At 41.0% G+C, this 21,064-nt stretch overlaps 1 protein-coding gene and 1 pseudogene across 1 annotated transcript; both read right to left on the bottom strand.

Annotated features, from left to right (window-relative positions):
* Positions 1-9,131: 9,131 nt before the first annotated feature.
* LOC120290745 lies at positions 9,132-13,174 on the bottom strand (annotated as a pseudogene).
* Positions 13,175-18,079: 4,905 nt separating this feature from the next.
* Positions 18,080-19,633, bottom strand: LOC104426875 (F-box/kelch-repeat protein At3g24760). Its single transcript, XM_010040053.3, is given in 2 exon segments — positions 18,080-18,964; positions 18,967-19,633. Coding segments are annotated over 2 exon segments (1,158 nt in total). The 5' UTR covers positions 19,520-19,633; the 3' UTR covers positions 18,080-18,359.
* Between the last annotated feature and the right edge of the window lie 1,431 nt (positions 19,634-21,064).

Genomic DNA, 21,064 nt, shown 5'->3' with positions numbered 1-21,064 from the left:
AAATGTTCGAAAAAAAATTTATTGGTGATTTCACGTGAGATATCTTTATCTATTGAAAAGAGTTTATCATGAGCTTTTATGAATCGATCGATCGCCGATGAGACTTCTGTGCTAGAATCGAAACTGTTAATTAACCTCATCTCTTTGGTTTTTCTTCTGACGATAATTCTGATTAAAGGTGCATATTCTTAAAGGATAAAATGATTCCAAAACAATGCTGGAAATTCAGACGAGATTCTGCAAGATGGTGGAATAGAGGAGGTACCTGAGCGTGCTTGGCTCTGACATATGGAGTATCGCCAGAAGGGATCTTGTGGCTACATAGGTACTCCTCTCTTTCTCTCTTGCTTGAAGTCACTCTGATCTGGCTCCCCAGTTCCATCTCTCTCTCTCTCTCTGATTCTCTCTCTGATATATAACTGAAGAGAGATGGGTAGGAAAATCCCATGTATAAGCGAAATCCTAAGGTGGGGTGTCGAAAGAAGGATGAACCTGGACGGAATCAGCGGCTATCTTCTGATTTTGGACGTTTCTTCAGACTTACCAGTCAATTTAACTGCTCTTCTTTTCTTGTCATGTGTACATACAACAAGGTTTAGTGTATGCCTATAGATGTATTTTCATATAACCTTTTTTTTTTCTTTTAAATAACTCATTAATGGGATAATGATTACTACTTCAACAAATATATTCATGAAAGTACAATTGTAGTTGGAGATTCTCTCCCTCCGATGTTTACGGAATTTGAGATCTTGAGTTCAAATTTTATTAAGACAATCAAGTAAATTTTCCAATTTATCATATCAATACGGGAGTTGCTCGAGGAGGTGGACTAGCCAAGTGTGCGAAAAGTGGGTTGGGGAGTACCACCTAATTGTCAAATCCAAGAAAAGAATATAAAGTCACATGTCATTTGATAAATTTTATTATCGTGCCGTTTAGGATTATCGTCACAATAGCCATAATCCATAAGGCTACTGCATCTTGATATGACAAAATCTGGGACGGTAATCCAAGTGAAAGGCAACAGCAGCACTTTTCTGGAACTTGCCCGTCTTTGGACGAGATCAACTGCGTCTAAGAACATTGTATGCGAAAAACAGAGTGGAAACGTCAACGGGGTAGAGTGTCTGAGGTTGTATTGTCGGCCATCTACAATGTTGCGGGTGAACCTGGACCGTATGGCAGTCACATTCAGATAGCTCCTCCTCTTTTGGATTGTCCTCTAAATATATGCACTCTAAGAACAAGGGGATTGTTTTTATTTACAATAATTTTTTAAAATATTTTCTAAATTATTCAATTTTTCCAAAACAAATAGTGTCTAATTTTTAATTCGTTGTTTGGCTAGCCCAATCACTAGTGGTTGGGCATTTACCTTGGCCTCAAAGAGGGCCGCCAAGTCTATATTTGCCAAAGGGTTTTAGCATATTCACCTATCAAACTTGAACACCATGTTAAGTGAGATAAAATGCAATTACATTGTCAACTCGTTATCTTTAGCACAAGATAAAATATAAAATTATCCAAAAAGTCATAAACGTATTGCGCTTTTATTAATTTTCCTAAATCTTTTGATTGTGCAAATTAATTACAAACTTTTTCATATTTGCCAATTAAGTCCATTTGGTTAATTTTGATTGGAAATAACTGACATAGATGCTAATGCGTCTTACGTAGCGTGATCGGTCGCGTAGATATTTTTATTTTTATTTTTGAAATTATTTTATTTTCTTTTTCTTTTGTTCTTTTCTTTTTCTTTTTCTTTTTCTTTTTATAACAACTTATCAACCCGACCATCATTGGCCACAAGCAAGGGTGTTGTGGCCCTTGCCTATGGTTGGTAATAGCTAACCAATGACCTCACTAACCATAGTTGTTAATAAAAGAATAAAAAAAATTCAAAAAATTATTTAAAAAATAAATTGTTCATATTAGCTACGTCTAAGCGACCTCATTGGACATAGCTATTAATAAAAGAAAAAAAATCAAAAAAATATAAAAAATAATCATGTCAACGTTGATCATATCACGTAAATGTTTAGCATCCATGTCAATAATTTCCAGTTAAAATTAATTGGATAAACTCAATTGGTAAAATGTGAAAATGTTTATGATTCAGGTGGCACAATAAACAAGTTTATGATTGAATTGATGAAAATGTAATAGGTTAAGGATTTATTGGATAATTTTCCCAAAGGATAAAGTTAGAATCTTGATACTCCTTTCTCAAATTCATCACTTGTGGTGGTTGCTCTTAGCCACTAACTCACACAAAAGGAGACGTGCCCATTTCACAATAGCTAAACCCACGACTAAGCAAATTTGCAATGGATCAACTTACAAATGGGGATAATCAATGTGTTTATAATATATTTAGTTAAAACTCTACCTTTGTAAAATATTGCGTTACGAAATATATAATAGAGAAAGATTGAGAAGAAAGTAAGTGAATACTAGAGATAGTAAGAAAGTCGGATATTTCACTGTATTGTGATTGTTGTTCGTATTTGTTATGTTATTATACATCAAAACTTAAACTCCTATTTATAAGGAAACAGAATGTACTTATCATTAATATCCAATATATCGAATGATACATGTACAGGATAATGGAGCCGAACATTCATTGTATAGGAGATGTACTTAGAACATTTGATACAAATGTATCATAATAAGTACATTGGATAAGATGAATATAATGAATATTCATTCATGTATTTCATAACACTACCTCATATATAAGCCATTTTTTACATGTGTAAGAGTGTTGGAGTGTGATTCATACTATCCATCGATAGGAAGGCATGTGATCTTTATATTTAGACTCATGAATAGCTATTAAGTATATACTATTTCTTGCTTTTTGTCATTCAGAGATGAAATAGAGGCGTGAGGTGCTAATTATAGTTGAATCATCTATTGGATGTAACCTAGTTTAAGGATGAATCTAAATAAAACTTTGTGTCTCAAATATTCTTTCTCACTTTTATTCTTGATTTCCTTGCAATTGTGCGCCAAATCTTAATGTTTGGTATCGGACCTTGGTTTGAGTTAGGGTTTATCGGTGAAGGGTGAAAAATCAAATCTTAGGAAGATGTCATCAATTACGAATTGAAGTAGAGAAGTTTGAAGGAAAGTTTTTGAGTTATGGAAAGTGAAGATGGAGGTTATACCTGTAGTTGTAATTCTTTGGCACATGGTCAAAGATGATAAATCTGAGGAAAAATCCAAGAGGAGAAGGCGAAGGAGTCCGAGTCCACACACTGATGAATTGAAGGTGTGGGGCGACAACGATCAAGGGCGTGGAGTCTGATCTGGCTATGTCATGTTGATAACATCTTGGTGAACATGACCTTTGAAAAAAATGGTGAAGGATCTTGGACGAAGTTGGAAAACCTTTTAGAGCTAGTTGCTCGTGAATATATTATTTTTGTGGAAGTCGCAACTGTACACCTTCTGGATGAGGATTAGGTGATCCTTTTCCTACACACTTAAATGGAGTTTAACACTATTTGTGGGCAACCTACATTGATCAATGTTGAGGTGTACTTCGTACTCTCCATCAATAGGAAAGCACTGGGGTCCCGCTTAGAAGGCTTTTATAGTTTGAGCCATATTTTATAAGTAATTTGGTTTTGGACCCATAAATTTTGTATAAATTATCTCCTTTTGTAATTGAAGAATGAAATAGTGAGGTGCAAAATGTTAACTGTTAACTAAAAAGTAGAATCCTTTGTTGGACATAGTCTTAATTTAAAGGTGAACCAAGATAAAATCTCGCGTCTTAAATTCATTCTCACTTTTATTCCCGATTTCCTTGTAATTATCCCATGAATCCTAACAAAGAGAAGATATGGACAAAACTACGTTAATAGGGTAAGTAGTTGGAGTGGAGCATAGACAAAATAGCATGAATAAAAGCAAAGGAAATTGAAGCTCTATTCATTTCGTGGAAAACATGGCGTTTACGAAAAATATTTTTTAGGAAGTCATTTTTAGAAAAATAACTATATTTTCTAATGTTCGGTTGAAATTTAAAAATGAATTAGAAAATATTTTTCACCTTTGGTAAGGAAAATCTTTCCTACACATACTCATTTCAATAATTTTCAATTTTTTCCTTCCTTTCCATTTCTTTTTTCTTTTCTTTCTTTTTCATCTTCTTCCTTGGCCTTGACTAGTCATCGGCCATGGCAGTGATTAGTAGCCTCACCCCAGACCGACAAGGCTCAAGCTAGCTAGATTTCGGCGGGCTCCGCCTCCTGATCTGGTGAAAGTCGAGGTTTGTCGGGTGAGCTCAAACTTCGCCAAATCTTACAAGTTGGGTGGGGCTCGGGCCTCGCTTGAGCTCGCTAGAGCCCAACGAACCTCTGGCGAGAGTCGAGCTCGGTGGCCTAGGGCAAGCTTGGCTTCACCAAATCGGCGAGGCTCAAGCTGGCCTGCGGTCGGTCGCCGATTGCCACCATGGAGCTACTAGCCAAGGCCAAGAAGAAGATGAAAAGGAAAGAAACAAAAGAAAAAAATAAAAACTCAATTTAATAAAAAAAAAAAACATAAAAATAAAATGAAAATGTGATTGGTAAAAGAAAGTAAGGTGGAAGAAGTTATGAAAAACATTTTCCATTTTTGAAAAGTGGAAAACATTTTCCCCATTTTGAAGGTGTTTTTTTTTTTTAATAGCGGGAAAACATTTTTTCTTGGCTAGTTAATTTTCCATGAAATGAATACCGAAAAATTCGGCGTTCTCTTAGAAGTTATTTTTTTGTGAAATGAATGGAGCCACGAGGAATGCCAATGTATGATCCACCGAGTCCTTCTATGATACTATGTTAGATAAAATGTTTTCTTAAAATCTCGAACAATTAGGTAGAAAAATTCAAATTCTAGCACTTCAAATAAAGTCATATGCCAAACCATTTAGTGCAAAGTACAAGGCTTTAGAATATATCTTATATCTTATGGCACAAGTTACCCAAAAAAAAAAAAAACCTTAAATGATGCCACTATGACACATTTAGTCAAACCTTTTTCTATGATGCCAAATATTTCAAACTTATATCTGTAACATATTTATCTTCTTTAAGTTTGTTAATGAGAACCATTAAAAATCTACCTACATAAATGCTAAGAAGCAAAGAGTTTTGACATGGTTTCAAGTGGCTTAAGTGAAAAAAACAACATTGTTTTGGCTAAAAATAATCTAACAGAACCTTGATATAAGGTAAATGTATCATATAGATACAAGTTGAGGAATTTTATGTCACAAGAAAAAAATTTAAGGTATATGTGTGTCGCGGTATGTATAGCTTAGAGTTTTTGATGTCATAAAAATATTTATGGTAAATATATCAAAGTAAGTATAGTCTAGAGTTTTTTTGTGACTTTTCCTTGAATCTTAAAATTTCTCCTTTACTTGAGGGCCTATTTGATATAAGAGGCCTTAAGCATGCAAATACATTTGGGCAAACAACTTCTTGTAGCCCAATTATTGTGCATGATGAATGGGAAACCCCGTGAGTAAGTGAAAATAGGGTATGATGAAATCAAGCATCAAAACCTGTGTCTCTAATACACAAAATAAAGTTATATGCTCAACCATTTTCTCCAAAAGCTCAAATCATTATAGTGTGGTGCATAATATATATTATATCTTACCATACCCAATCAATTACAAACTCAAGTTACCAAGATCCGTTAGCTTCTACATCACATGAGAAAGTTTGCAAATGTGTATCATGTCCGCTATATGCCGTGTACAAGGGAGAGATGGATAGATAAAAGCAACAAGAGCATCGTTAGTACCCGATTATTTAACTAGGAAGTAGACTTCAAAAAGCCAACGTCGATCTTGAACTAAAGAGTTTCAACAAGGCACCAATTTCCACAATTCCTGTCTCGGCAGGAAAATAAACAGATTGCATTTTGGCCTGGAGCTTTAGAATGATTTTCATTTCAGTCCTATTTAATTTTGGACCTTCCTCCATGCAAACTACCAACGATGTATCTATGGAAGGACATTTATCTGTGTCCTTTTATCTCTTTTACGTTACTCCTCAAAAGATAAACTAAAGAGCAATTTTGTCTAGTCATATTCATCTCACTACAATGATTAATTCCTACCAGTAGAGGGATTTGTGACAAGACTTCACCCATTTTCAAGGTGGATCAATAAGAAAATTTTCAGCCACGCCATGTTTATGCATCAAAATGTTATTATGATGATTGATATATTACACCTAAAAATGCAATCTCTCTTGAATTAGTGACTCTTATAGACTCACTATTTCACTTTTGGACGACACCTGGTCGTCCAAAATTGTGGTCATCAACCTCACCTTTTTTATACAAAGAAAGAGAGAAAAACTCACGTTTCTGGACAGATCAGAAGAAGCCGGAAAGGCAACAAGTCTCTTGAGATCCCTAATAAAGGTTTATTGAGTGATCAAACACTTGCCTTAACTTTAGCAAATTTTATGTTCAAATCATTATCACCACTCATATTAATCTTGAGAGACATACCCTCTATCCTAGGTTTGCATGTAATGCATGTAACATGGCAGTTATATATGTCCATAGATACTAATCGGGCTGCCGAATCCAAATATCTTTCGTTGTAATAAAAGACCAATTCTCGTGAGCCAATTTTATGAAGGAAAATTGTCCAAAAGTCTTAAGCGGTGCACTTTTTGTCAATTCAGTTTCTAAGCCTTTAACTTTGCCAATTAGTCATAAACCTTTTCACTTCTTGCCAATTTAGTCCATCCGGTCAATTTTGGCCGGAAAATACTAGCTTGTGGACACCCGGTGCCACGTAGGGCTGGCAGCGTTGACGTGGATAATTTTTAATAATATTTTAATTTTAAAAAAATAATTTTATTTTTTTAAAATTTTCCATTTTTCTATGTGTGGCGTTGTGTAATATTGTCGCTTTGGACATTGAGTCCTAGCTTTAAAAGCAGCGTCACACGATTAGAGGGATCCAAGCCTTATAAACTAGCTCAGGACTCCCCCTTAACGATGTGAGACTAGAGAGGACCTCTTGCCTTCTATTCTTCACCGCTCATGATACCATTTAACGACCCGAACCCCCCTTGTATAATATTGTCCCCGCTTTGAGCCTTTGAGTCCTCACGGCTTTAAAATGCGTCACACAAATTAGAGAGATCCAAACCTTATAAACTAACTCGGGACTCCCCTAAGTGATGTGAGACTAGAGAGGACCTCTTGCCCTTCCTGGGCTGTCACATTTTCTTTTTGGCTTTTCCTTGGCCTTTTACGGTGGCCCGACCACCGGCCACGACGGGCGCAGATGGGCTGGCCTCGCCCGCCACGGGCGAGGCCCGGCCCGGGTGAGGAGGAGCAGGCGAGGCCTTCGCCCAAGCGTGGCCCGACAAAGGGTTGCCTAGGTGAGGCCGACCCTCCCCCAAGCCGGGGCGGCCTTGCCGGATGTTGGCGGTGAGACCGCCTTGGCCCGGCGAGGGAGCCCTTTTCGAGGCTCGCCCTCGCCTCGCCGAGAGCAAGCGTCGGCCTCGCCCGGACCAAATTTGGCGAGGCCGGCCCTCGCCCTGCAGTCCCGGCCGAGGTGGGGGACATGTGGCCGATGGTTGGCCATCGCCCGCCCGGCCGGCGAGAGTTAGCCTTCACTGGCGGCGGGCTCCCCTCACAGGGCCGGGGTAGCACGCTCGGGCCGTGCACAGGGCAAGGCTCCCTTCACCAGTGCTCCTCCTTGCACTGGCCGGGCCCCTCGCCTATGGCGGGCGAGCCCGGCCGACCATCGCCATGGCTGGTGGCCGACCATCGGAAAGGCTAAAAAGAAAAAAGAAAAAGAAAATAAAAATGATTAAAAATTCAAAAAATATTAAAATTATTAAAAATTGTCGCGTCGTGCGTGATCCTACGTGGCATCGCCGACGTCCCACGTCAGTATTTTCCGGCCAAAATTAGTCGGATGGACTAAATTGGCAAAAAGTGAAAAATATTTGGGAACTCGGTTGAAATTAAAAGTAGATGTGTTAAATAGGTCCATAAACCCCATTTATGGACTAAATGTTTACTTAAATGGATCGTTAATGGGTCGGGCTTATTTCTCAAGGCACTCGTTAATGGGTTTTAAATATAAAAGGACTAAATTACATGGGTCTTAAATTGATCTATTATGTACTCATTTAAGACCTATTTCTCGCCCATTGAAGATAAAGTCAGTAAGCTTAAAAAAGTTTATATTTGAATTAATAAAAAAGTACAATAGGTGTAGGCTTTTTTGAACAATTTTCCTTTTTATGAAGCGGCAAAGAATATATATAGCCATTCAGATGAGATCACGCAAGCTTTCGTGCCAGTAACAAAGAGTAGAAAGTGGAAGCATCTCTTGGGAAACATCCAGCCTGGACAAACTCAGAGCGGACTCCATTAGTTTAGGCACATCTTGTTATTTTATAATGCTTGATTTAATCAGGGAAATCACACCAATCCCATACAGCCAATCTCCTTAAAGACGATGCTGGAAGAGATCCAGTCGCACCATGTGTTGAAGAATTGCCCCCATGAAGGGAACGAAGGAGAGAGGTTCCTTATATTTAGAGCATATTTAGAGTATAAAGAAATTCAGAATCCTCAAACATACGCCGACCAAGAATTTCTCCAATAAATTATATGCCGGTAATTTCATCATGAAGCCATTTCCTATTAGAGTTCTGTCAGACAAGGTTGCAACGAAGCATTAGACAGGGATAACCTCCATAGAACACAAAGTTGAAACCATGTTTGTACGCCCCTCACTAATAATCAGACCTTGTCATTACAGAATCCTCAAGCCATATCTCTCCCAGTGAATCAAGCATGATGGCATCGTCATATTTCCTTCGATTAGGCCGATAAAACATTTTCTTAATCAGGTTGTGACAATACTCAGGAACCCCATCATCGGAGAGACTAATTTGTAATGACACTAAAAATCAAATAAAGAGATACTGGAAATGGAATATAGATACAAAAGGTGGTCAAAACCACCAGGCAAAATGAATTACGCAATTTGTAAAAACTCAAGCACTAGCTCTGGGCTATAAACGCATTAAGATGACCCAAATAAGCCTCACCCGGATCCACGAAATGAAGGGGAAAAACACAAGCCACCTCCCTAAGACCACAGGCACATAAGCCAACTTTTTCATGCATTTTGAACATTGAACTCATAAGAGACTAGATCCATTTTGCCAAAGGCAATCATCTTTAGCTAAAGAAGCACAGCGAATGATATTTCCCAACTATGCCTGGTTGCCGCCACCCCTTGAGCGGCCTCCCATCCTTCCACGACCACGCACATATCCCCTGCCACCTCCACCTCTGCCCCTCTCGTATCCACTACCTGCTATGAGGCAACCTTAAATAAATCATTCTTAAAAATCTAAGCACACAACAAAATATTTCAAACATTGCACAATAACTGCAGTTCGGACACAGGAGCACGTGCTTGATGTGTTGTGCCACAGGGAGGTTGGGGGGTCCAAAGGCACACTATGTTCAAATTCACAAGTTACTTTTATTACACTGTGGAGCACCAGGGACATGGTCTGAAATCAAACCCCCCCCCTCGAAAAAAAAAGAAAAAGAAAATTATAAAAGAAAAAGTAGAGAAATTGAATGCAACCAAAAGATGTGTTGAATCCACCAAAGACGACCAGTTTGATGCAGAAACTAGAAGCAAACTTACCACGGTAGCCCCAGCCCCTACCTCGTCCACCACCTCGACCCCAGTTTGAATATCCACCATTATCTAACAATTTCAAAAGGAATAAGGAAAGTGAATAGGTGACGGATATCCGACACATGAATGCAATGAATCACTACAGGACCTCAACTCTTGGTGAAAAGGTAATTAACCGGTTGAAGGCACTAGTCATACCTTGATAGTTTCCTTGCTTGTTTCCACTTTGATAGTTTCCACCTTGATAATTTCCACCTTGATAGTTTCCACTTTGATAGTCTCCACCTTGATAGTTCTGTTTGATAATATCCACCTTTGATAGTTTCCATATCCTCCCCTTCCCCAGCTCCTCCCTCTCCCTCTACCTCGACCCCTCCCCCGACCATATGAATCTAAATATTAAAGGAGAAGAACCAGTCATCAACTTTGCTTTGGTCCAAGATAAAACCTCAAGTCACAACTTCGTCACACCAAATACCTTCATTAACGGTATTGTAAGGAACACGTGCTTGTCTAGGCTGTTGCGGTTGATAACGATACTGAGGTTTGGGTTGATCCATTTGAACAGGAGCTTGGTACCTAAGCAAACAAATAACATATCAAACAATCATCGCATTATATCACGTCGAGCTGTGAGTACTTGCAAAACTTTATTAACAGAATGTAGCAATTTGCGATGGTATCAATAACTATCTTAACAGGTAGATTACTCAGGGGAAAAGGAATATAGTGAAGTTATGTCCTAAAATTTCTAACCCAGTCCCCAAGTAAGAAGCACCAAACAAGAGACTTTAACTAAATTACTACGTGGTTGATGCTCATTATTGCAGCTTCTGAAACCCTTTAGATCATTGTGGGTGTCGTAACTTTTACCCAGGAGATTCTTTGTTTAGCTCCCTAGTAGACAAGGTGATTGATATCATTGAAACATGTCGAGTCATCTCCACACTGCATGAAATATTATGCTGTCGGAATTAGATAGACCATCTACAAAATTATGTACGCAATTAGATTTAAGTTTATATACTGGAGCATACGGTACTAGGCCTTCTTGATGGGTTCCCATACATCAGTTATGCTAACTGAGCTGATGGAAGTATCCTGATGCAACCGAGGAATTCTCTTCTGCATGAATACAAGTTTGGGAAGGTGGCAATGAGAATAATTTAGTAATTTTACATCCTAATGCTTCCTTTATCCTCTTAATAAAACAATAGCATCACATAATAAACAATTTGAACTCACAAACCTTTATAATCTCCGCAATGGCCACTGTCTTACTGATTGCTTGTCCCATTGCTTTCAGGACAATTTCTCTAACACGTTTCTCCTACACATGAAAAGATATTATTTAAGTATATATCGAGCATATATTACAAAACTATTGGTTGGCGAAGGGAAAAATTAAGTCATCTAATTTAAGATCCTCAATCCCTAGAGGTGAAAGATAATAGAAGAATCTAAGCCAAAGACATTCATATGAAACAAGCAAAATGTTTAAATGATCTAAAGCCAGTGACCATGATGTGTGTCACACAAGAAGAAATCAACTATCTAGGAAAGGTACCAACTATTAAGGGAAAGTCATCAAATGGATCGCTCATGACATGTTGCTATAGTTTGGACATGGAATCAAGTATCAAATTCCCCATGACCATCTAATATCTAAAAAATCCAGCAATGGTTTGGACATGGAAGAATAATGAACCTACACTATGGAAGCCATAATAGACAAAGAATAACCATGAAAACAATGGGATCTTCAAGCAGCATGCCATGAACAATCAGAAGTGACTTGTAGGAGAATACCCAAATCAATGGTGACTGGCAAATGATGACCACTAGCATCACTAAATTACAATGCAGAACGAGCAAGTTTAACTTTCAGCTCAGCACATGCATGAGAAAAATCACAAGGAATGTGGTTGATTTAACGATTATCGTAGGAAGACAGCCACACCATGGAAAGTTATTCTGAAAATGGTCTCCATATTGACCAAAAGTAGCCACAGTAATCATTCTGTAGAATTTCTATTTCCAACAACAGATTAGACACATAACACGACACTAATTCCTTTGAAATAAAGCTCAAAGCATCTGGGCACACTCCCAAATACGGACATGCCTCAGCTTTCACCGGATAATATATCTTCATCAAGTAATTTACAACCCCTCCCTCTTCTCCTTACTTTTTGTTCTCTCTCTCTCAAAAAGAAAACATAATAACAAAGTGCAATCCAAATTCACATCCTCCGCAAAAGCAGCCTGAACTGGTATTCTTTTGTAAGCGAAGCCTAATCAGATCTCCTAAAAATTCCCTGCTTTCAAGCAGCTCCACCTCAACAATTTTCTTCGAAAACATCGAGTTCCTTCTTTCGCAGCAACTTAAACAAGCTTGAAAAATGCTTCCACATCCCAATCTTGGGTTCAACTCGTAAGATGGCACTATCAACTATTCGGTCAAGCGTGCATCTTCTCAAAACAAGCCACTCAGGCGTCTCTGTCTCTCCCTACACGTCAGGGAAGATTTCCACCGAAGGAGCCCCCGCAGATCCATCTGACTACTTACTTTCACTCTATAACTAACTGGCAACTGCTGTTCGATTGGGAGAATCAATCAAACTCGCCGCACGATAAACCAGCATGCATTCCGCCGCAAAAGCAAGGTCACGAGACGACAACATCTCGTTTCTCACAGGCAGCTCATCCGTAGATGTACGGCGAGGACACCGACTATCCAAACCACTGATTTCCGTCGAGCTCAAGCTACTAGCAAACTGCCGCTCACTTAGGAAACCCCCAAAAAAAAAAAAAAAAAAAAAAAAATCAAAAAAAAAAAAAAAAAAAAAAAACGAAGAAACGCCGCGCGCAGAAGACCAGCACGCGTGCCGCCACACGACCGAGGTCAAGCCACTACCGAATCAACGCCGACGAACCGAACAAACAGAAGACCAAATGCGAAAAGAAATCGCGAGGCGCAATCGAAGCCCCAGCAGAACACCAGGGGCAAAAAAAAATCAGGTACGACGCGACTCGAAATCGCCAAACCTAAACCCGTCGAGGAAACGACGGGAGGACTGGCGACGCGGAAGCGAAGAGGCGCGCGCGATTGCACGGACGGGCGGCGCATCGAAGAGGAGAGTAAGCCGCAGCGCGAGCGCGAGCGGGAGCGAGAGAGAGGGGGGGGGGAGAGAAGGACCTGGAGGAGTGGAGGCGTAGCTGATGTAGTTGCGGATGAGGCCCTGGGTGGTGATGCGGATCTCGTTCTCGTTTATCGGCGACTCCGGCTTCGGCTTCTCCACTCTCTGGTATCGGTCCATGGCCGTCGGTCGCTCCTTCCTCCCCTCCTCTCGGCGTCGCAGAAAACCCTAAAACCCCCCAGTCGCAAGGCAAAAAGCACTGCACAGCACAGCACCAGCACAGCTAGCGACGCCCCCGCGAGAGAGAGAGAGAGAGTGGCTGAGGCAAAACCACAAAAGGGCTAAAACCTCAAAAGCCTAGGGGGAGAGAGAGAGGGGGAGGGAGGGCTGTTCGCCTGCGCGCGGCCTTACACGTGGCGCGCCCTCGCACGAGAACCGATCTCGATGGAATTTTGACCCTTGGATTGGAAAGGGGAGGAGAGGGGGCTTACGCGCTCCCTTCCCCTAGGGCGAGACAGAATGATTCAATCCAACGCGAATCTCCTCTCCCGGTCACGTGGAGCACGTGCCCCCCTCCCCTCGGCAAACGCCTGACCTGACCCTCGTTCGCACGGAACGCCCTCCTCGAGGCCCCTTGCTGCGCAAGTTCTTCTCCTTTTCCTTTCAAGGTCTCAACTTACAGAGGAAGGTACCTCCTCCACCAAGACCAAGAACAAAAAAAGGTCACGGGCTTCTGACGTTTTTACTGTTGTGGATATTTTTTTCTCATATAAGAACAACATATTTAAGCAAGCGCTCCGAGAGCAATTGTCGACAACATGTAACCTATTTAGAGATTTACTTTATTAATTACCAAAGTCGCTTGCTTAAAGTATATGCTCGCTTTCCCTACCCTCATTTACTAGATTTTGCTCGACGACCTTTGGCCTTTTACTTTCAAATTTCGATCTTAAAAGTTAGTCTTTCCCGATAGCCTCAATAATTTCCTTCTCACACATCCAACTTGAGTTGGAGTAGGAATAATCTGTAACTTTTCCATGTGATTGTTAGGTCTAAACTTATTAGTGATCATTAACAGGCTTTTACTCGCACTTATAAATTCATGTGACTGTTAGATCCAGACTTGTTGGCAACCAAGTTTTTACAACCGATGTGTGATAGTGTCAACAATCTTTCCCTTACACATCTGACTTAGATTAGAGCAGAAACAACCCATAACTTTCCCGTGTGGCTGTTGGGTTTATTGGCAACCGAGTTCTAATACTAGTGTTGGCTCCCTCACCCCAAAACAACCCATAACTCTCTTGTGTGGCTGTTAGGTCCAGACTTATTGGCAACCGAATTCTAATACTAGTGTTGGGTGGTTTCGGTCCTCCCTCACCCCAAATGTTAGTATTACCCGGCTTTTTTCTCACACTACCTATAACTCTCCCTCAACAATCCTCCCTTCACATGTTGGGACCAGTAACTCTCCCTTGTGGTTGGGCTTGAGTCGAAGCAAGAACAACCTGTAACTCTCTCATGTAACTCAGGAACAACTCATAACTCTCCCGTACATCGGACTTGGGTTGGAGTAGGAACAACCCGTAACTCTCCCATGTGGTCGTTGGTTCCAGACTTATTGGCAATTGAGTTTTGGTACTAGTGATGAGTGCTCCCTCACCCCAAAAGTTAGTACTGTATGGCTTTTCCTCACACTACTTGTGACTCTCCCTCAACAATCCCCCCTTCACACATTGGGGATGTGTTGGAGTGGAAACTACTCGTAATTCTCCCTTATAGTTCTACAATCGATCACACTACCCGTAACTCTCCCTCAACAATACCCCCTTCACACATCGGGCCTGTGTTGGAGTGGGAACTACCCGTAACTCTCCCTTGTGGTTCTACAATCGATGTATCGGGGCTTGGATCAAAGCAAAAACAACTCGTAACTCCCGTGTGGCTCAAGAACAACCCGTAACTCTCCCATGTGGGAGTTGGGTCCAAACTTATTAGCAACTGAGTTTCTACAACTGATGTGAGACAAGTGTCAACAATTTCCCTCTCACACATCAAACTTGGGTCAAATTAGGAACAACCTGTAACTCTCTCGTGTGGCTATTGGGTCCAGACTTAACTCTCTCGTGTGGCTATTAGGTACAGACTTATTAGCAACCAAGTTCTAATACTACTGTTTCAATCCTCCCTTATCTTAAAAGTTAGCTTAAAGGGTTAGGTTTTCCCTCACATTTATAACTGACTACTAGCCCCTTCCAAAATTGATGTGGACAGTCTCAAGATTATAACTGTTGATGCGGTCCGGATGAAAAGAACCATCGCACTCGGTAAAGATTGATGGTTTGCCAACTAATGCCAACAACCCACCAATGTATATAACAAAACTAGGTGCAACAAGGGATGCGTAAAAGTTTACCAAGACGATAAACCATGTCCACCGTCAAAATAGCGACGTCTCTCAAACTCATTTTCTCGTATGAAGACATCTCAACATCATTGGTTTCCAAAGTCTAACGCTTGATTTGCCGTTTGCTTAAAGAGAAAAGGATGTGGGAGAAAAAGTGACCAAGCAAATCCTTTTTCATTGTCAAGTTTGGACAAAGTGTGTGGTCATTTCTGCAGCGCTTTCCTTCTTCTATGTCTCCTCTTGCTAAGACAGATCCTGCGGTGGAAATTTAACCACATCTTTCACCACAGTCTTCAACCAAATAAGTAGATGACATTAAAAAAAAAAAAAAAATCACAAAACGAACGACTAGAATCACAATAAGTCTTGAGGAGGTACTTTCAAATAGAGAATAGAATGGACCTGAAGCAGGAACAGTGAATATTCAGTGGATGGTAATGAAGCGGACAATTCGCTGCAATCACATGAAGCTACTTCACCACAAGAACCACTACCAAAGTTGCAGATGCCAAAAGAATTACACACAAGTAGACGGTACACAACCAGGCCCTACTGCCTAAAGTAATAAAAGAAGAACAAGGAAACCGATCACGTGATGTGGGTTGCGCTGCTTAGGCCTAGTTCTTCTTCCAAGTTAACATGACACAACTTCGAATGCAACTTGTTGGAATATTTAAATAACAAATCACATCTTCATCTAATAACTTAAACTTTTAGAACAGTTAATAGTGATACTACAAAATTTGAAATGGTATCAAAGTTAGAGGTCTTGAGTTGGAATTTTTCCAAGTCCATTTGTCTCCCCAAATAAATTTCTACACTTAGTACTAGCCAAAAAAACCAGACTAAGTGTATTAGAATATTTAAATAATAGGCCACATCTTCATCTAATAACTTAAACTTTTAAAACAGGGTTTCACAAAATCTCACACGACTAATGTTGGGGATAAACCAATTTCGGATCATGAATGACAAACAATTTCCACCTCAGAACATTGATCATATAAAGGCCATAGGCAGGACGGCAGAAGCATCAATACTGCAGAATTTCAATGATAAACATGTACATTATGTGCATCTCCACTAAAAATTAAAGCTTTAACAGAGCAAACTGAAATACGTTGTCTAGAAACATACTAGGAGAAGCATATGCATGGAAGTGAACCCAAACACCGTATATCAGCAATGAAGAAAATGACTACAGAACAGGCTTTAGATGAGCTTTCTATGGAACAGGTACTTCCAGTAAAAAATAAAATGGACTGAAGCAGGGGACGGGAAATTTCGAGTGGTGGTAATGAAGCGGACAATTCATTGCAATCACGTGAAGCTACTTTTCTACATTAACCATTAGCATAGTCATTCTGTAACAGATTACAGATTTAAAAGAATTACACAAAGTAGACAGTACACGGCCAGGGCTGAAGAAAGAAAGAAAGAGGAACCAACTGGCGATCCGAGTGTGCAGCTTCGGTCTATTTCTTCTCTGTGAATTAACATGAGACAGAAATCAAATGCAACTAATGTCACGTGGAAGAACTGATTTCAAATGATTATTTATCTTCACCTGAAAAACATTGATTACAGCAAAGAGATAAAGCCATGGGCAGGACGGCAGAACATTGATATTTGCAGTATTTGAATGCTAAACATGTACACCACCACTAAAATGTAAAGCTTGGACAGGAATCTGAAATAGAATGTCTAGAAGCACACTAGGAGCAGCATATGACATGGATGTGAACCCAGGCAACTTATCCTGGTGATGAAGAAAATGGCACTAGAACAGTCTCTAGATGAGCTTTCTTTTATGAACTGGTCACTATCAAAGCGCAACAACACTGAATTTTACAACAGTCGGGGGAAAGAGAGAAGTGAGAGTATTGATACAACAGGATCCACAAATTCTCACTGCAGGGAAAGAATGTTCAGAACATTCTAGCAAAACTTACTCGCAATAGATGCATTAATCATCAACAAAGAGTAAGAACAAGCACATCAAGAAATTCATAAGAGAATAAAACTGACAAAAATGTGAAGAAGTACAAAAGAAATGTTAATAACTGCTATATTGAGGAAGGCTTTAGATCAATGCCTCTGGATGGGAAAACTTGAAGGAAAGAGAGAATATAGCGACCCTTCATCTCTCCTGTATAGTGTATACAATCTTCGACCATAATCCTGCAGTTTTCAACTAAATTCCTACTAAAACAATTGACAACTCCTATATGGCCAAAGAAAAAGGGAAAAACCAGCAGCTTAACAATAATTGGACCATCCAAGATGGCCATATGATGCACATTATCCTTCAGAAGTTAACATTTGTAGTGGCCTTACAATGGATATTTCCTTACCCTATAGAGAATAATAATGGAAGGACAAGCACTCCAGAAGTTAGAACGCTCGCAGATGTTCAGATAAACTGATACGTAGGAAAAACTCTACATCGAACTTGAAGGTAGAACCACGAACTCATCACTAACACAGGACTGTCGAAAACCTTAGAGATCTGCTTTACATTTCCCCCGTAAAAACTTCAACTAACTGAAGTATCATTCTCCCTGTGACAACCTTTTCAAACCATGCCATTAATAAACCAAAGACTCAAACATCAAATCTGCTACTCATGCAGAGGGAAATAGAGTAAAGTCTTACCTATAACTCCGGCACCCAAGTAGAACCTCAACAGGCCGTCAAGGTAAATGCACAAAATGACTATGTCATTTAAGAGAAGTCTCATACAAGTATCCTAGGGTAACATTCATGAAATGACCACGTATCAGTTATGAGACCACCACGTCGACAACACGCACAGGGAAAGGTTGCTGAAACAAGCAAAGTTTACTCGCAAAGAAAGGTTGCACAGTCATTATTCTTCCTTAATTCTATCAGAAAGATCAAATACATTTTAGTACATAAGGTAAACATGAACAAAGAATTTCTGGTGTAACAGATTCAAACTATGACATCCTTACAATGTGCAACAAAACGATTATAAACATATCAGCTTACAATGATATATAATGGCACATATGCTTATACACCTGCCATTAGGCACAAGGCATAGATAGCCCCGGCACAATTCACACCCAGGAGGACGAGTCAGTCAGGTAGCTTCATCGGCTTCGCCGTGAAGAACAGTATGAATTGAAACGGCGGAACAAAAGCTGAAGACCTTGTGGAACTTATTCACGGGAGATGGCAAATCCGGTAGCCTCCTCCAGCTGCACCTGCCATAATCACTACCAATCTCACAGACACAAGCAGGGTACTTCTTATGATACTCCTCATTAAACACATAAATCATATCACCCGATCCAACGCATTTCAAGCTCGCGAATTTATCTTCCTCCTCGCTATCGACCAGCCCATTGAGCAAATTGGAGGGCATGATCGCGATTTCCCTGAATTCCATGCTCGTCTCATCGATCTGCCACAAGTTAAACGACGGCCCGCTCGGCCCGACGCACATGCCCGCCAGGACCAGCCGTTGCCGACACGCGATCAAGAAAGAAAACAGGACCCCGGGCGGTCTCAGAGTCTGCACGTCGCTCCAGATCCGATCGCGCAGGTCGAAGCACGACACGAAGCTAGAATAGATCCCGAACACATAAAACCTACCGCGGAAGAGCGCCGACGACAGGGACTGCGACGAGTTCCCGGGGCGGAAGTCGGCGGGCAAGGGAGGGCAGAGGTCCCAGCGGTCGGACCGGGGTCGTAAATCTCGACCGCCAGCCGGTCCTCGATGTCGACGAGGTTGCCGACGAAGCCGTCGCCCCCGACGACGACGAACCGCAGGCCGGGGCCGGGGCCGGGGCCGCGGTCGTCGGGGAAGACGGCGAGGAGGGGGTTGAGGCGGGAGAAGTGGAGCGGGGAGGTGGAGCGCCAGGAGTCGCGGAAGACGCGGGTGAAGGAGAAGGCCGGGGTGGTGGTGAAGAGGAAGCCGGAGGAGGCGGTGAAGGCGCGGTGGGTGTGGGTGGGGAGGCGGAACCAGGCGTCGGAGAGGGGGTCGAAGGCGAAGGACTGGTTGTTGCGGGAGGAGGTGTTGTGGATGCCGTAGAGGAAGAACCAGGGGGAAGAAGAAGAAGAAGAAGAAGGGCCGGCGGCGCTAGAATTGGTTGAAGAGGAGGTGATGATGGAGCGCCAGAGCTTGCAGACGGAGGAGGCGCGGAGGAGGGAGGGGACGGGGAGGAGGGAGAGGATGAGGTCGATGAGGTCGGTGGAGAGGGAGTTGATGGTGGTCAGCGACGGCAGGCAGTCCGACATCGCCGGTGGATGATTGGGGGGAGCTTCGGGAGGCTTTGCTGCTGGGGGATGGTGTCGTGTCGGGACAGGCACGGAGGGCGTTGAGCTTGTGCGGGGGTTAGTTGGTGGGGGAAGACGGAGAAGGGTAGTTATACGCGCGTTGCTGCGGGGGTGAAGCGGGGGAGTGGGGAGGAATGGCGGTACACTCTTTTTAGTTTTTACTTCTCTTTGGAAATTACTAATTTAGGTTCGAGGTAACACCGCCATGATTTCAAAATCATAACTAACTTTGTGACGTGAACATCACGAAATTATAGTTGAATCTTAGAAAATATAAATAGTATAATTGACATGATAGTCATTTTATTAATTTCATCTAACTTGATTAATAAAAAATATTAATATGGCTCTCTCCTTTTTCTTTTTTTTTTATAAATGTTCTCTCTCCAACACGGCAATGCCGTGGCTAAAACACGATATATAATGTTAAAACAATGTCACTTTGATCCAAATATAATTTTTAATACAAAATTTATTTAAATTAAATAGACAAAAATAAGCTAAATTTTTGTAGCCTTGGCCGCTACCACCCCACCGTCATCGAGCTCCCCGCACCCCGTCAACCATTCTCCCACCAAGGGCTGCCTGTTTCCCTTTCTTCTTTGTTTTTTTTTTTTTTTAGCTTATTTCTTTTATATATATATATATATACTATGTATATGAAAACTAACTTACTTTGAAACCAGGGGATACAAGGTAAGAGAGCTTGGAGATGGAAGAGATGAGGATGGAGATGGAAGGGAGGATGGTTTACAAGTGAGAGAGAGAGAGAGAAGAAGAGAGAAATCTGGAAAATTTCGAGCCCCCTTCTTCTATGTCGAGCGAATGTATTTATAGAGGGTGCTACGGTGAAAGTGCTACAAAGGTCTTTGAACAGTGTAAAAGTGAACGATGAGAGTGAGCAGTGTAAGTGAATAGTGAACAATGAGCAGTGTATGTCTACTACGCTCAGGTGTGTAGCCTTGCGCCGCTTGTACGTATACGCATGTGTTGTCTTTGAATTTTAATCTCGTCCCGATTGATCCGTAGTGATCGTCTTCATTAGTGTTTCCATTTTGTGATGTGGGGAGGATCCGTCTTATTTGTATTGAGATTTGGAAGATCCACATTGTGATTCTTCCGCACTGAGAGCATCGCCCCGAGGATGTTGCGGTATTCCTCTCACATTTTTTTGTCTTTGCAAGTGCACTTGCCATGGATTTTTCTGTAAAAACGATGTATTTGATGGGGATGCGATTATTTGGGTTTTCTAGCTATTTAGCCATGTTTTAACCGGGCAGCCTTCGGATCCTTGATCAAGAAATCTGAATCCATCCCACCATTTTGTTTTGTATTTTCGGACAAATGATACACCGGTTTATTTGATGTATTGTATTCAAATTCCATTACCCAAGATATTTTGAATATTATAAAGAAATGCATAAGGCATGGGAACCTTATATCATGAGGTGTTGGTATGAAGTGTTCACTGAAAATCTTGTATCATTGTTTATTTGTGGGTGTAAT

Source organism: Eucalyptus grandis, chromosome 2 (assembly GCF_016545825.1).
Source record: "Eucalyptus grandis isolate ANBG69807.140 chromosome 2, ASM1654582v1, whole genome shotgun sequence".
Classification (NCBI taxonomy): Eukaryota; Viridiplantae; Streptophyta; class Magnoliopsida; order Myrtales; family Myrtaceae; genus Eucalyptus; species Eucalyptus grandis.
The sequence above is the reverse complement of the archived record's forward strand: the minus strand, read 5'-3'. Positions and strand labels throughout refer to the sequence as shown.